Source organism: Pipra filicauda, unplaced genomic scaffold (assembly GCF_003945595.2).
Source record: "Pipra filicauda isolate LSUMZ 115617 unplaced genomic scaffold, ASM394559v2 scaffold17_size4572894_pilon, whole genome shotgun sequence".
Taxonomy (NCBI): Eukaryota; Metazoa; Chordata; class Aves; order Passeriformes; family Pipridae; genus Pipra; species Pipra filicauda.
In genome coordinates this window covers 435,905-453,281 of record NW_024104287.1, presented here as the reverse complement: position 1 = coordinate 453,281, position 17,377 = coordinate 435,905, and the positions used below count along the sequence as shown (strand labels likewise).

At 40.3% G+C, this 17,377-nt stretch overlaps 1 protein-coding gene across 1 annotated transcript; it reads right to left on the bottom strand.

Moving 5' to 3' along the window:
• Nucleotides 1-363: 363 nt before the first annotated feature.
• On the bottom strand, nucleotides 364-14,486 carry LOC113996005 (cytochrome P450 2U1). Its single transcript, XM_027736605.2, has 5 exons — nucleotides 13,881-14,486; nucleotides 8,288-8,920; nucleotides 4,816-4,977; nucleotides 3,736-3,903; nucleotides 364-3,332 (listed from the first exon to the last, which is right to left on the bottom strand). The coding sequence occupies exons 1-5, from the start codon at nucleotides 14,320-14,322 to the stop codon at nucleotides 3,154-3,156; spliced, it is 1,584 nt and encodes a 527-aa protein (XP_027592406.1). The 5' UTR covers nucleotides 14,323-14,486; the 3' UTR covers nucleotides 364-3,153.
• Between the last annotated feature and the right edge of the window lie 2,891 nt (nucleotides 14,487-17,377).

The following is a 17,377-nucleotide window of genomic DNA, read 5'->3' as shown; positions in this document are numbered from 1 at the left end:
GCCTCTCTATGCCAGGAGTCCAACAAAACTACACCTCAGCTCCCACCCAAGATTTTCTTTCTTGCACACGGTGCATCTCCTCCTGGTGACAACTCATTTGCCCTTTTATCTTCCTCATCTCTACCCTTCTCTCTCCTTTTATTCTGTGAGTGTTTTTAAAACATTCCTTGTATCATTTGATCATAACATGCCTGGCAGTGTATTTTTCCAATTTCACTTTGTTCCCCCATGTCCTTCACTCCTCATCCAAAAACATTTTGTAATATTTTGTCACTCAGAAACTTTCATTGTAAGATGCCAAACACCACAAGCTTAGTCAGTAAGTGGAACTCATCAAAAGGACTATGCAAAGCTGTCACACACTTACTTGGGAATTACTTTATTAAAAATAAAAATATATTGAAGCAAAGTCTGAAGTAATTTTTAGACACAGATATTTTCAGCATTCAGAAACAGCCACTCTTATATATACATTTTTCAACAAGGCATTTGATATGCTTCCTCTGCTAAAAAAACAGAGGGGGAGGATATATTTACAAACACAAACCAAATCTGTTACCATTTTACTTAGTTTGCCAAAGATGGCAACACGCTTTGAAAACCACAAAGATTTTGTTGCTTTTATGCTACTGTTTAGCTACTTTGATGGCATCCTGTGAAAATTTCAGTGCATCTAGAAGGCATGAAAGGCAAGTCTTTATTGTAATTTCTAACGGCATCTTGCATTCTGACAGACACTGACGTGACTGAACCTTCGCATCAGTATTTTTAGCTTGTCACACGATGCAGCATTTGATTACAGGTATCACCAAAAACCACATTCTCAAGATACTATTTGCAGAAGAATAATTTTCAAAGGATAGTTTTCAAAGGTGACATTTTAAACTAAACTCAGCAGGCAAAACAAGCACAAATATGTACAATTTCACATACTAGGGGATTATGCAAATTGTGTTTTCTTTGGAAAATGTAAAAATAAAACACTAAAGTGCTTTTCAAATGTGTCCTCATTGATCAAAAGGACAGATATTTTGTATAAGTGATCAGTTGCACACCAACATCATTATGTTGCTTAAAAGGCATTTCAACAGAAAGATAAATATTATCAGCACTAAATTTTAGCTTCTCAGTCAAGCATATACTATTTTAAGGATTTTTCAGACAAAAATCCTGACTGTACAGAATCTATTTATTCATTGGAAAATACAAAATTAAAGAAACGAGTGCTTAATTCTCCAATACTGTTAGCTTTTAGAGCAAGTTCACTAGCATTGGTATCAAATTCAACTTTTTGTCGTGCTAAGTTTTCAAAAATTTCATACTAATAAAAAATTCAACAGAAGCTTATGAAGTCCAAAGTTAGCCCACATAAGAACTGGAAGTTCTCACACAAACAGAGGGATACCTGACCAATCAAATACATAATTCAGAAATTAAGACACTCTGTTATTCAAAACAGGTAACAGAAAACCTTAATTTAAATCCGAAATAACTATCTTACAGTCTCTGTTAGGCACTACCTGGCTTATAAAATTTCAAGTTTAAAAGTGACAGAAACAGACATTAATTTAAAGCTGAAAAGTTGATTCTTCTTTTACAATTTAGATTCAGTTTCTGCCATGGAATACCCAATTCTAAATTACAGTCAAATTAACATTCCAGTCTTGTAAACTTGACATTAGGAGGACTCCCAGTATTCTCTAGATCTCCAGTGACGGGGAGAAAACTTTCTTTAAAAGAGTACATAAGAACTTAATTCATGTGATATGAAATTCTGCTAGATAAAAAGGGGTATAAAGTAATTTAATAATAATTAAGAATAATTAAAGGTTGTTACATATTCCCCCCCAAAGATCACTTGATGTGTTTAAAAGATCTTTCAAATACAAAGCAAGACTGATCGCCCTGTTCCAAAACACCTAACATGAGGTTTCCTTGGCCATTGGTTTAACAGTGGTTAACAGCACTAAGATTCTGCATATATAAAGAATAAGGTACTGATACAGTAGTACTATATGAACTAGATATTTGTACTTCGTGTGGAAGATAACAAAGACATTATACTCAAACCTCAAGTTTGTCAGATTCCTCCTGTTCCATGGTAAATGCATAAGACCTTCACTTCTAATGCCACTGTGAAGTCATATTTGAAGAGTCCAGTTCCCAAAGCCGTAGAGGTTGTGGCAGTACTGTCCGTACTGCTGGTGAATGAAAAACTTGAGTGCAAGCCCTGAGTCCAGGATTGCACATGTCGAGTTTCTCCCTATGAGTGGGTGTTGGTCTCATCCAGACTGCAGCCACTGCTGCTGTGGGGAAAACAGTGAACGCCAAGAGGCAGCACAGATGTCATCTTGAATATCTGCTTGGCACCAGAAAGAACAGACTTCTGCTGTTTCTTGTTAGGGGATTCCGCTCTCATTTATATGCCGAAATAAAACATCTGCATCCATATGCTGCACACTTGTTTCATGTTGAGAATATGGCATATTCAAGCATCCATGTGGCCTCAAACCTGGGGTTTTCAGAGTTGGCACCTACATGTTTTAAGTGAGCCCTGATAGTCAAGTATGTTTGAATCCAGGAATCCAGACTGATTCAATCCTATCTACACCTATGAGTTACTTGCAAGAAAGAATCCTCCAAGGTTAATAGAAGTGTCATTTAGTAGTTTCCAAAAAGTGTGTGTCATTAGTTAAGCTCAATTACAATGTTTCTTTACACAGAAAATGCTAACACCCTGTCATTTGTTAATCCTTTTGATATTATACAATGTCCTTCACTCCTTTGGTAAATTAATTGTTTATGTGCTGCTTTCACAATTTTTTACAATTACTATCTGCTAAAGCATTAACAGATGTTTTGGACCATTCTCCCATAATTAACATTTGACAAACTGACAGCAATAGCTTACAGACAGGGTTTAAGCCCAGCAAGTTTTAATATCAAATTGAAAACTATGCTGTCAGATTGTTTGTGGAATGCAACAGCTGACAAAGAAAATCTTTACTTTCCAGAAGTCTAAATGGAGTGATCACTGGCTATGAAAGTATATGCAGTTAGTGTTTTCCTGAGAAAAAAAAAACAAGAGATGGAAACAAAAAGCTGGATTTTAAAAGTGCAGTATTTCTTTGCTAAATCTTTTTTGATTTTATATCATCTCTTCAAAGCTATTATGTTGAATGGACATGGAGCCAAAGTCAGACCAAACCTTCCCTCCATGGATGGTTTTGCAGCATTTTCAGGGTACAAAAAGGTAAAACTTTGCATTAAACTTGTGAAAATCAAGAACAGCTCCATTTTTGCCAACTGCTCTCCCATGCACACACGTTTACCTGAAGAACAGTTAGAAGAGATATGTTACTGGCTTTACACAGTTGATCCCTTTGTTAACACACATGTAATTCCTGTGCTACCATAGTCCAAACACAGAAAGGCTTAAGCTACTATTAAGCTATGAACTCTCAATATTTTGTTCTAAGCCCTGCTCATCAGTATTACTTTGTATTAACAGCATTTACATCTGCAACAAAAGTATTAGCAAAGGACAAGTCATACTTTCTGCCTGGCAGCTGGAGACTTTAGGAACCCAACCCATTTTGCAAGTCACCAACTGTAAGAATAAAATAAGATCTATAGTTGGTCCTACGTGCATTTTTTACATCTCATACCTCCAAGGCCTTACACTTGAAACACCACCCCCCCCAGCGCCCAATGACTGCATGTGGATTATCTTACCCATTCCAAAAGGAATGAATGATTCTTTCTTAATTAGCTGCCCATTTTCATCCAGAAATCTTGATGGTTGAAATTCATCTGGTTTCTCCCAAATGTTAGGATCTCTGTGTACTGACCACAGGTTGGGCACAATCACACTGCCCTTAGGAATGGTATATCCCTGCAGCACTTGAAACAAAAGCACAGAGACAGAGATCTGACAAGTTGCTAGAAGTAAACACGGGAAACATATCACTAAAAAGACAACTAGAAGATGTCATAAAAAATTATATCCATCCCTAGCAGTGGGTGGCAAATGTAGCAAAAGCTTAAGGCAAAGGTGATCTCTGCTACCCTGTTTGAGTCAGAATCACACACGCCTGAGCAGCTGGAAAGACATCAAGTTACACCAACAGCTCCCTGCAGAGAAAAAGCAGCAGCAATTGTAAGAAATGCACTCTGCAGCATGCAAATGCTGCAACCCAGTTTCCTCTTACTCCTGTGCTGTCATAGAGCCCCAGCACAGTAAAGGGACGGGTTTTGAACTGTTGTCACAAGAGGGTCTTGAAATTACTAGTCTCATTTCAGCTTGTTGCACCTCACTGTCCTGAAGCCAAAACAATTTAAAAAGATCAATTCAGTACTGGGTTTGAAAGCTGAGTATGACTATCTTACACTGGCTTTAGCCATTGCTCAGCAATAGATAAGCTGGAAAAATACGTGGAGGTCAATGGTATAAGCCTTTAACCAATGACCTGCTCTAAATTGATGTTTTCAGACCTCTGTGTCAGAATGCCAAAAACAACTCTGCTGTTTCAGGTACAAAGGTGGAGTCTCAGCTGCCAGCTACAACTAAGCATATCAGTCAATACAGGCTGATCCACGTAAAAGAAATTGCCCTAAATTAGGATGTTAGGTCAGATATGCTGCTTAAATAGAGGAGTATCTTGAGGCCACCTACTCTCTAAAAATGGCATTTTACGTACTTGGGTTACAGGTCTAACACATAAATGAGGTCTTTGTAAATTATCACTACATGTCCCATCAGATCTTCATCCCCAAAAGAAATACTGTAAGTAAGAAGTCTCTAGAAACACTTACGAGCAGTTTCTGAGGCCATTCGAGGAATAGAGAGGGGAACAACTGCAGTCATCCTCTGCACTTCCATAATGGTTGCCTCTGTGAAGGGCATTTGAGCCTTGTGAGTAAGCGAGGGAACTTTGTCACGTCCTAGAACTGCTTCAACTTCTGCATGAACCTTCTCTATTCAAAGGGAGCAAGAAAAATAAAAAATTCAAAAGATGCACAATATGTCAGGAGACATCTTCCCAATATCATCTGTCTATGCTTCATTGTTTACACAGATTTCTCAAAAATTACTTCAAGATGTGATCCCTAGCTGAAATAATTATGCCAGCATGAGCTTTAAGAAGAGGCTCAGTTAAGAAGAAAACAACCAAGCACAATTGTCAAAAATAAAGCTACTGAGATGACAGACATTGCTCACACTTCTGCATTGGAAGAGTGCAGGAAAAGTTCTGTGGTAATTCCAAATATATCCATAATCTTACTTTAAGAGGTTAATTATATATATATATATGCAGTAATTTGAATGGTGAAAACATCAAGCTTCTGCCATGCATTAAAAACCTTAAACAAAAAGAGAAGTGTGTGTAGTGTGTGCCTGCACACAGAGATATTGGAAAGCTTTTCATGCAGCTGCTTTAGACACTTCATTCTGGAGCAGGAATTCTGGTGCTGTTACTGCAAGTGTAGAAGCCATTTAACTTGTTCTTGCCACTTCTTACTTTCTATTCACAGAACCTAAACTCAGCTATTTCCCAGTTCCCCCAAAAGGCAGCAGTAGATGCTCCTTTCCCACACAGCCCTTCTGCAAAGGAAAAAAAGTTAATGAGCTATTTTCCTTTCTCATTCATGGGAAGCATAAACTGTCAAAATATTTGTTTGTCCCTTTCATCTCTCAAAGGACTCATCATCCAATTAGTTCTCTTCACAGAAGTTTCCAAGATGCAAGATTTGCTTCACCTATGTACATGCAGGATGATATGCCTTCTCTTACAGGTAACTTGGAATCTGGCTACACAGCAAAAGACAATCTTGAAAGAGGAGACCTCAAAACTACACCTTTAATCAAAAATAATAAGTCAGTTTTCAATTTTCACCTTTTGTATCCTGAATACTTTGTGGTTGTCCTGCCTGCCTTTTCCAACCAGGCTGCTGATACTCTTGAGTTTTTGCACTTTTCTCTTAGCAGTGACACAAGATTAAATGAAAGCTCAACACAAAAAAAAGTGTCCCAGTTTCCCAAGTAAAATCCAGAACTGCTGCCTGAACTGGGTTCAATGAACAGCTGCTGCCACCTAATGGTTTCACTAGTAAAAAAGTTCATGTATGAAGAACATTAAAAAACACAGCAAGAGATGTGCTGCTGATGGCATGGCCCTCCAGAATTTTCTTTGTGAGGGGTTGCTACTTTTATTAGTGACACACCATATCCCAGTATTCAGGTATGCGCAGTAATTTAAACAAAGTTTTCAATATAAAAAAATAAAATTAAGGAGACTGTCTCACGCCAAGTGTCACATCAGTGCTTCATCTCAAACAACTCATTTGTTCAGTTAGTAAAGAAATGCTGAACTATACAGAAAGCAGCCAAACTGCTGCTCACATTGCTAAGTGCAAAAACACAAACTTGAGCAGTTCTCCACTAACAGCATGATATTTGAACTGTTCCACAACTTTTCACATATTTAAAAATCTCACAGATCTTCAGAAGTTAAGGACCAAAACAAAGTCAGGGAACAGAACAAACCAAATACTCCACATGGCCTCAGCACATTGTCTCACACCAATCCTTTTTTTTTTTCCATGTAAAAAGCAAAACTGGTTTCCAAAGAGAAAAAGGTTATTCCAGATTTTTTTCCCTGATAGCCTTTAGCTTGCCTTTCCATGTCTGCAAGTAACATTTGCTACTGCTAAAAGTTACAAAATTCAGGTATTTTCTTTAGGGAAAAAACCATGTCAATATGTTTAAGAGAAACACATTACCAGAGTCAAAAAAAGAGGCCCCTACCTTACTCCAAGGCAATCAGGATACATAAGGAACAGGATACTAGAAGTAAGAGAATCACATTCCATAGCTAAGTGATACACTCTAGACTATTGAGCTTATTTAGATTACTCAACAACAGCCACATAAGGAAAGGTGGAATTGGAGAAGCAATAAAAGAGATCACCAGAAGAAGGAAAATTGACCAGCACATAGACATACAGTAACACGCAGGTAGGAAAGAGGTTAAAAAACCCAAACCAACACAACACTCTTCCAGATCTCATTTGTGTAATTTAGAATATATCTAATTCATGTAACTGCATATCAAGTCAAGCAGTGATAACATGCAGACATCAAAGACAGAAGAATAAGCCTATGCAATAAAAGTTTATTTTGCAGTTGTCCCAATGAACTCTCTCTTCCACGTATTGAACTGATGCCCCATTGTGCAATCTTTGGTCAACAAACTGGTTGACTTGGTGCAATAAACTATGATCTCGGCCTATTTAGAAGTGATTATTCTAGACAGATCAGACTCTGAGGGTAGATGAGCCTACTCAGGGTCATAACCCACTGAGTTTCGAATACTTTTAAAGTCAGAGATTCTATTAACTCTCAGGAAAATCCGCTGCACTTCTTTGCCATCTTCAACAGGGTAGTTTTTTTTTCCTAGTATCTGATTAGAATTTTCTTGTTGCAGACTGTCTCCGCTGCTTCTCTCCCTTCCACTGCACACCTCAGGGGAGACTGTCCCCATCTTCTCAGCATCTTCCAATCAGGCAGCTGTAGACAGCATAATGTTTCCCCTCAGTCATCTTTCCCTAATAATGAGCAAGATCAATTCCTTCTGCCACTTCTTTGGGGTCACGTGTTCCATGTGTCTTACCCTCCCACCCCCTGCCATCATCAACCACCTACCCAAGGCTGACCATTGAAACGACCACTCAAGACTCCTGGGGAGAGGCCTGTCCAAATACACTGACCAGCTGGTGCTCTGCACTTGTGCCAAGTCCAATTTGCTTAAACTGTCTCTGATTTGATCTTCCTCTACAGTGGACAGTGTTTCACTTCCCCAGCCTCTGTCACTAGGCTCAACAACCTCCCTGCTCAGAAGGCATAAAAGCAAACCTTACCACTATGGATCTTACATATCTTGTATCACTGCTATATGCCTGGAATGCCACAATTGCCAAAGTTTCTCAAACATGCTAAAGTTCCCTGGAATTATTTGGAAAAGATTTGCCCCAAAACAGAAGAAATGCACAGATTAAAAGGCCATTTAGTACTTAATATCACTAACCTAGAGGTCTTCAAAGCACAGGAGGATAGAAGATGTCTGATTATGTATCAGCCTTTCAAATTGCACATACACACATTGTTTCAAATGTTTCACACACACTTCAAATGATATCTGCACTGTCGCTGTTTGCTTCTGTTTCTGAGCATCCATCTAGAGCTTTACAGTCTGGAATAAGTCACCTAGAATAAAAATAGTCTTACCTTGTACTTCTGGGTAAAGGGACATGTAGAGCAGGCACCACAGTAATGTGTTGGAAGTAGTATCTGTGCCTGCAATGAAGAGGTCACCAATGATAAAAAATAGGTAGTCATCATTAAAGCTGCTCTCCTTGTTGTTCTTCTCCTCTTCCGCATGGATGAAGTACATATCAATGAAGTCCCTGGGATTTGCTGCATCCAGTGTGTCCCTGTGCTGTGCAATTATTTTCTTTAGAAAAGCAGTAATATCTAGTTCTGTTTGCCGAAGCTCCCGGAAAGGCCCAAAGGGAAGGTAGTAGAGCCAAGGGCAGATGTTGACCAGGATCATGTAGCTGTTCACGCTCAGCTCCAGTGCACGGGCCATGTTCTTCAGCATCGTCTTGAACTCAACATCTTCGTAGTTAAAACGCTTGCCAAAGGCCATGGAACAGATAACATTGGACACTGCGTTGCGAATGATTGGAAAGGGATTAAATGGATCCTTCCCATGCTTCAGCATTTCTTCCTTTATGAAGTTCAGCTCCTCAATGATTTTAGGCTCTAAGCTATGTCTCCCTACTCCAAAATGGCGCAATGTTGAGAGAGAGAATTTCCTCTGTTGCTTCCAGACAGGACCGTATGGTGCAAAAATAACACCTGAAAAAGAAAGGAAGAGTCTGAAACCAAGATGCCCTATTTTCAACAAGAAATAATTATATGGACCTGCAACCCAAGACCCAGAAAAGAGGGAAATGATACACAATAAATCCATCCCAAGCACTAGGCTAGGAGCTAGAGGAAGAACACAAGGTTCTTTATAATAGCTTTGGGAAATCTTGTTCCTCCTATTCCCAATCCATGAAATTAATATTGAAGTTACATCAGTGGTTTTATTAGTCTTTGCAAGATGGATGGAGAAGAGGTATTGTAGATGCTTCATTACAAATTATAATTTTTTAGGAACTGTTATTCTGGGACATAGATTAGCTATTGCCTTTTCTCCTCAGTGTCCTGAGATAGGAATTCCTTCAGCGAAGCAGAACAGAAGACATTAAAGCACAATCTAATTTGTATTTCTTTTCACCTTCATGTTATACAAACTTCTCAATACTTTTTGCATATGTTTCTATTACAAACAAGATTTTTCTTTAAGTTGTAATAAAAATATAGGATACACATGCTCTGAACGAACCGGGAAGGTAAAGACAGCTTCAGAGCCACTTGGCAAAAACCTGCTTGATTTGCATCTCAAACTGCATCAGTTTTGATGCCTCCAGGCACTTGTTCTACATGATTGTGTCATTATGAAACACCATTTAAATTAACTCCCTTAGCTTCAAGTATAACTATTGCTCACTTACAAACAGAAATATCTCTTCTGTTGAATTAAAAGACCACGCCAAAGACATCGCAGGGTGACAAACACACAACCTGCTATATCTAATGTTAATGGTTAACTTGGTGTCCTCAAGTAGGGTAAGTGAAAAAACAGGCATATTCAGGGCTGAATTTGGCCAAGAACCAACATTTCCAAGGTTTGTGGCTGGGGTGGAAAAGAAACATGGATTTTTTGGAATAAAACAAAGTTATCACTATTTCTATCCCACAACAAATATCTCAAAACCAGACTACATATCCACAATCTGTTCCCCTTTCTGTCATTAGGAAAGTAAGTTTTAGGATTCAAATACTTTCATAAAATAAAACCAACCTGTTGTCTTGAATGTAAAAAAGACTCTCGTAGTGCCCCAGAAAAGCTGACACCAACAACATACCTTCCCACACCCAGAGTCTCTCCAGCAGTCCTGCACAGGGCGTGGCCGCATACCACGGTGTTTTCTGACATCCTGAAACCCCAAATTGCTGCAGAATACTAATAACTGATTTGCAAATAGGGAAAGAATAATACAGGAGACAGACTGAGGAGGAAGAAGAGCATGAAGTTATAGTAACAGAGATAAGAGGAGAAAGCAAACTGTCAACTGGATCACTACTAAGCTACACTAACAGAATAGTCCTTTGCTGTTTTCAAAGAAAATCTCTGCCTGCCCTGAAAAGTCAAGGTACCCAGCATAGACAACTCTACTCTTTAAAAAAAACAAAACAACCCTAACCAAAAAACCAAAACCTCCCACAAACTAAAGTAAAATAAAACAAATAAACAAAAACCTGAAGAAAATACAATAATGAAGCAACAAGAATAACCAGGACTTCATGCTCATCGCAGAAGGCTAATTCAACGAACTGATAATGAAAACCTTTCAATACAACCAACAAACTCATAAGAACCAGAGTTCATTTTCTTCTTCTTTTTTACATGAAAAGAATTTAAATCCTTACAAGAAGCAAGTTCTGGCAACAGCTAATTTACCCTCCCTCCCCCCCATTTCTTTCTGCTAGCTTTAGTGTTACTGCAATACTGGGAGCATTGACCAACACAGAATTCATGACCTTAACACTTAACTTCTGTGTTGTCAGATGTCCACATCTGGATGTGCACAGGGCAGGGCTAAAATGGTAGACAACCACTCAGACTCCATCCCCTCTAGAGACTGAGTCACTGCTACCTCTCATAGATATAAAATACAAAAACGCTTTACTAAAACAAAACCACCAAAGTCTACATTTTCCCCCAGTCTAGTATTTTTCTTCCCACAGATGTATGTGCAGAAGCCTTCAATTAAGACTTAACTTCTACCGTCTCCCTTAAGTTCTCATGGAACTTCCCATCCAGCCAAGGAGGTCTCCCTTCTTTACTAATCAAGTCGTTGAAATACAGTATTTGCCATTTCTGATACTTCTACTTGCTCTCCCCCAGGCACAATATTCCATTTGCATGTCACACACAATCAAGCCACAAAGCTAAGATAAGCCCTGCTTTCTTCCATACCATACCCAGCAGGTCAGCTCAGGGTAAAGACAAAACTATGACAGAAAATGTAGCTTACAAGAAAATAGCCCTGTAAGTTCATACCCTGTAGCTTGCTTATAGAACAAAGATATAGAAACCCAAAATGAACACTTACTGACTCAAAGCGTCCCAGTGCTGTAGTACCCAAGTTGTGACCAGCAGATCTGAAGTTACCCATCATCCTGCTTTTATCATTTCCTTTCCTAGTACATATTAACACAACTGCCTCTGTCCTGACCTGCAGCAAAGTCTCACCACAAACTCCTGAACCTATGTTCAGGAGGCTCTCAGACCAGCTTTCAGAGTTCTCCAGTTTGAGTGTTGTAACCCATTGTCCTCCTCCATGAACCACAGACAAAAAAGAAAGAGTAGTTATCACAAATGTAGCATCACAGATGTTCAGTCATCTCCTTCATGCTACCACTAAAGAGTAGTTATCACCAATGAAGCATCACAGACTTTCAGTCATCTCCTTCATGCTACCACTAAACCCAAGCCAGCCCAGTGACAGCACCTGTAACTTACACTGGCTTTTGGAGAACCAGCAGCCCGCACTGCCCACGTTCACTGACTTTTCCCTTTGTATACTCAAAATACACCACCCCTGTGGTTCATTCTACAACACTCCCACATCTGTGGCAATTCAACACTCCCAAATCTGTGGCACCAGTGAACATAAGCGCTACACACCAGATCAGGATGTTTTATGGAACACTGGGCAGCCCTCATGTAACAGTCCTCGTGCCTGAGCACAGTTACAGTGACCTTCCAGATAAAACTAAACGTAAAGCAATGTAATGTCCCTGCTGCAGTGCAACACAGGCAGGCACAGTCCCTGGACTTGGCTGCAGCACGCTCTGGCTCTGGACAACAGGCTCCTTCCACAGTCAACTTCCCTGGAACATCCACTAGTGAAAGCAGCTAATTGCTCTTGCTAACCTTGGTTCACCATGTTCAAAAAAGCCTGTCAGAGACCATGAAACACGAAATACACAGTACTTAAGGAAAAAGAAATCCACCATGAGCTTAAACATGCAGTTTTACAGCACCGCTAAAATTATCTAACTCCTCTTCCCTTTTCCTCCCCCAGTTCTTGCTAGAAGTACTGTACCTAAAAATACTCACGCATGATAGTGTGCCAGCAATATCTATCCCAGATCAATATAATTTATAATTTATTTTTTTATTTTTTAAACCAAGTTCAGCAATGGTACCTGATCACATTTTGATAAACATGATCTAGGTCTCTCGCTTTCCTCTTATCCTTACAAGGGTAATTCTGGTTCACTAAAAACAAAACAAAACAAAAAAAACAAACAAAAAAAAAAACCAAACCAAACAAACAAAAAACAAACACAAAACTCAACAACAAATTTAAGATAAGTTGATAAAAAATAAAAAAAGATAAGTTTCACAACAAGCTAGCACACTAACAAGCCTTCTGGGCTACACTTCCTAACTGGAAATGGAAAATTAGTTTTCCACAAACACCGACATCCATAATGACCTAAAAACTAAACATGAAGAAATTCTAACTGCAGTACTGCCAATATGCATTTACAGTCTCCATGCCCTCTTCTTGCAAAAGCTAGTAAACTCTCCTTTGACCTGTAAAAAAACCCCAATAAAAAACAAAACCAAAAAATAACAACAAAACAAACAAAAAATCCCAAAAAACAAACAAACAAACAAACCACAAACCCAAATATACTCAATAAGTTCTGACAAGCAGAATAATACACCTGCAAACATCTCAGCAACAGTAGCTTGCACACAGGCAGCACAGACTGCACAGCTACAGGACTCCACAGAAACCTGCTCTTTGCCATTGTTACCTTGGTAAGAACTGGGGAAGCACTCATTTTTGTACCACTGCCAAAGTTTGGAAATTTCTTCTCCTGACACAGTCAAAATCAGAAAGCCCTTACATGACAGACCAGTGGTTCCTTAAACCCCTGCACAAATGCCAGTCACAGAATCAATTAGGTTGGAAAAGACCTCTAAGATTGAGTCCAATTTATGATTGAACAACACCAGGTCAACTAGACCATGGCACTAAGTGCCATATCCAGTCTTTCCTTAAACACCGCTAGGGATAGTGACTCTACCACCTCCCTGGGCAGCCAATTTCAAGGCCTAATCACCCTTTCTGTGAAATTCTTCCTAATGTCCAACCTAAACCTCCCTTGGTGCAGCCTGAGACCATGTCTTCTTGTCCTACCACTGGTTGCCTGGGAGAAGAGGCCAACCCCCACCTGGCTACAACCTCCTTTCAGGTAGTTGGGAGAGCGATAAGGTCCCTCCGAGCCTCCTCTTCTCCAGGCTAAACAACCCTAGCTCCCTCAGCCACTCCTCGGTTCCTTTACTGTGAATAGAGCTAAAGGGATCAGACATTTCAGTCATCCGGAGGTGGGCTGTGGTGCACAGCACAGCACTGCCCAGCTCACGGGGATGCTGTACGTCCACCTCAAGGGAGAGCGAGTTTCTCTCTGCGTGCTTTCGGTCAGCAGCAGGGTGAAGGACACACGCTAGGAGCAAAAAGCAAGTAAATGGTTCATTCTGCAATTCACAATAGTTATTAATAAATTTTGGCACAGCAGCCACGAGCCCCGCTCGCAGTTCCCGCTCGGTATCATCGCCCTGGCCATCCATCAGGGTACGACAGCTCCCCGAGCGACACCCGCCGGGGCGCCCCCAGGCGCTTACCCTTGTTGTGGGTGATCATGAGGACGATGGGCACGGAGGGCCGGTCGCTGAACACCTCCGCCTTCTGCACCAGCGCCTCCCGCACCGCCTCGAAGGTGTTGAGCACGATGAAGGGGCGGCTGCCCACGAAGAGGCGGAAGACGCTGCCGTACATCTTCGTGAGGCTGGTGAGGAAGACATGCGGAGAGAAGGCGGGGGAGACGCGGCCGCAGTCCCGCACATCCACCGCCCACCGGCGCAGCAGCGGCGGCGGCAGGAGGGCGAAGGCGAAGTTGCCCACGAGCGGCCAGGGCGCGGGGCCCGGCGGCAGCCCCGACAGCGCCCGCGGCCGCCGCCGCAGCAGCCAGTAGCAGCCGAGCCAGCACAGGGCCGCCAGCAGCAGCTCGGTGGCGGTGGGCGGCCGCAGCAGCCACGTCCAAGCCGCCGTGCCCGGCGCCGCCATCTCCCCGGGCGGTGGGACCGGCGCGCTGGCCCCGCTGCCGGCGAGTAGCGGTTTAAGATGGCGGGGGCGGGCAGGAGGCGAGGCCCGCGACGCCCTGACCCCGTCCCGCCGGGTCTGTGGGCGGGGAGCGGGGCCGGGCTCCGGTACCGCCGCCGCCTTCAGCGGTCAAAAGCTGGCTCGGTGCTTGGACACAGTCGAAGTTTAAAAGATGTCGTTAAACATAAGCACACAGGTTCAGCTAATGGCGGAAGAAAAAAAAAAAAAGAGAGAGTGCTCCCCACAACCTCATAGGACTTGCTTTCAAACGCTTCTTCTGCAAGCATCCATTTTTAGTGGAAATACAGATGATCCTTCTTCCCCCTTCCCCAATAGAAAAGCTGGAAGTTCTAAGTAGTAGACCAAAATGTTCTGTTTTCATAACCGAGGACTAACCCAGAAACATGTCTCAGCTCTAGGTTAAAGCAACTGCTTGGCAAACACAGAACAGCACAGAGAGGCTTATCACATCTGAATTTTAAGTTTAGAGGAAAAATAATTTTAGTTCTTTCCCACAAATAAATAAATAAAACAAAAACCCCAACAAAACAAACAAAAAACCGAACAACAAAAAAAACCCACAGACACCACCCCTCCACACACACACACCACACAGGAAGAGCTCTTGATACCCCCTCACCAAAAGAGAAGAGCACTGTGGGCAAGACACAAGTACACCATCTTTAAAGTGATCCCCCCCCAAAAATAAAAAACCGCAGGGAACAAGAGGTGCTTATCCACTCTAAACAGTGTTGTTAAAAAACTTCTTTTTAAATAGTTAAGCATTCCATAAAGATAGTGACAAGTGGCTCATAAAATAGTGGCTGAACTGTATTAAAAAGGTTTTATTGCAATTTTACAGAAGTTACAGGAATTTTAGAAATACATAAAGCTTCAAATGGTCAAGGTCAGCTTTCCTCCAAACAATTAAGGCAACCGTCTCTTTAATCTAAACAGCAAATGGACATTTTACTAGCCATGGATTAAAAAAAATAAAAAAACCCTAAGAACACAGATTTAAATTAGCAGAACAGAATGCATCTTTTTTATATATATTTGGCAGAAATTCAGTGGTTAATTACAATGTACACCAATAAAATGCAACTATTAGAAAAAATATAAAAAGAACAGGTGAAAATTTAGCTGAACTAAAGACATCTTAAATCTGAGTCTCAAGAAAATTTTAAATTCTACAGTGTGAAAATAAGCTATTCAGCACAGCTGAAACACACTACTGGTTTTGCCCGTTTTCTTTATAGAACAGTAATCTAGTCTCCCTTCCCTCTTAGTCTAGTCAAGAAGTTACACTAGATAAAAAAAAAAAAAGCCTGCCTTCCTTCTGTATGCAATTGAAAGATTGGTTTCAGTGGTGTATGACCAATTCAAGCTTGTCCAGAGATTAAATTCCACATTAATTTTGATAAAAATAAGATTACTTTCATACTTTTAAATCAAGTTAATGATCAAATGTACATTTTGCTCTAGCATATCAGTACATAAATGGATGTTTCACGTTAAAATAATAGCTATTGCAACATTAAAATCCATTTTTTCAATTAGTACTAAATAGCCTCTTTATAGAGCATAAAATTAACAGCAAAACAATACGCATGTACTAATATTCTGCTTACCCCAAATAACTACATATACAAGTTTTAGCACTATAATGCTTCCCATGGAAATCATTCTTCCTCAGTCCTAGTAGCAGTGTAATAAAAACCCACCCTCCCTTGAATTCTGCATTTAAGGAAAAACCATTCTTCAAACTCTTTTACCTCAAATTGAGTAATCAAAGCATTTGGTGACTTTACTTTTAACAGGTAAAAAACCCCTCCATATAACAAACAAAAATCCCCATCAGAGTAAAGACTGTCATTAAAACAAGCATTTGAAATAGAATAGTTCAAAGGAACTTATTTTTCTTTAAAGATAACTAAGTTACAGAGTTAAGGCCCAAGCAGAAACAGTAGAAATTTAATTAACACAGTAAACTCTCAAAAGAAACATAATATTCTTTTCTCAAACTTTGAATCCTATCAACGTTTATGACTATTGAGCAGCTATTCTCTATAGTTACTGAGTTAGCACCCATTCTCTTCAAGTATGGGCGGTGGTTTTATATGCTTTATTTACATTTGCAGGCAACTTTTGGATTTTTATTTCCACAGGCACTTTATTCATTAAAAAACACTCTCCTTGCCAAAAGAATATTGAAAATATTTGAAATCTCTGAGTTAGACTAGTGCACTGAAACATGTTTTTGTAACACAGCAAATGCTAAGGCTAAAAAAAACACAGTCAAGTGCATGTCACATGCTCGCAAAGGCTTTGTTTTTTGCAGGGCATTCAAACCTGCAGCCATCTATCTCTTTATATTTCTGTAAATATTGCACTTTTTTTTTTGTAAATTAAAAAACAAAAGCCCTTTTTCTCTGAAGCATCTAGTAATTAAGAGATAGGAAAGTTATATTTCAATGTGGCTTAGGACTGTTACGGATGACTTTGTTCTATCTTTGGCTCTTCCAAGTGTCCTACTATTAAAGCAGGCACTGAGACAAGTAGCAAGACACAATCTAGACTATTGCTACTAGATTATCCCTCTTCACTCAAGAAAACCCCCAGCAGCTCACCCTGATTTTATCTCAGATGACGGGTTTCTGCTTTAAATTAAGTTACTTTAGCCATGGAATATTCTTTGCATTGACACAGAAGTCCATAAAACAGATCTTTTACAAGCCCATACTCCTTGACATGCAAGGTGTATGTGACTCAAGAGAACTTATTACAGTATATGAAAGAGAACAGTTTAGGGACCAAAACCTCAGAGCACAACCACTTTAGAGCAGAGGAATGTGCTGCAGTGTTCCAGGCTGCACCCTGCTGACTCACCAGGGTGTACCTGGACATGGCATCCACTCTGCCAGGTTCACGTGTCCATATCAAATACAGCATATTTATTTCAGAGTTGATTACAGTAGGCTTGCCGTATGTGTCACAGGCAGGCACTTTTACAACTGCA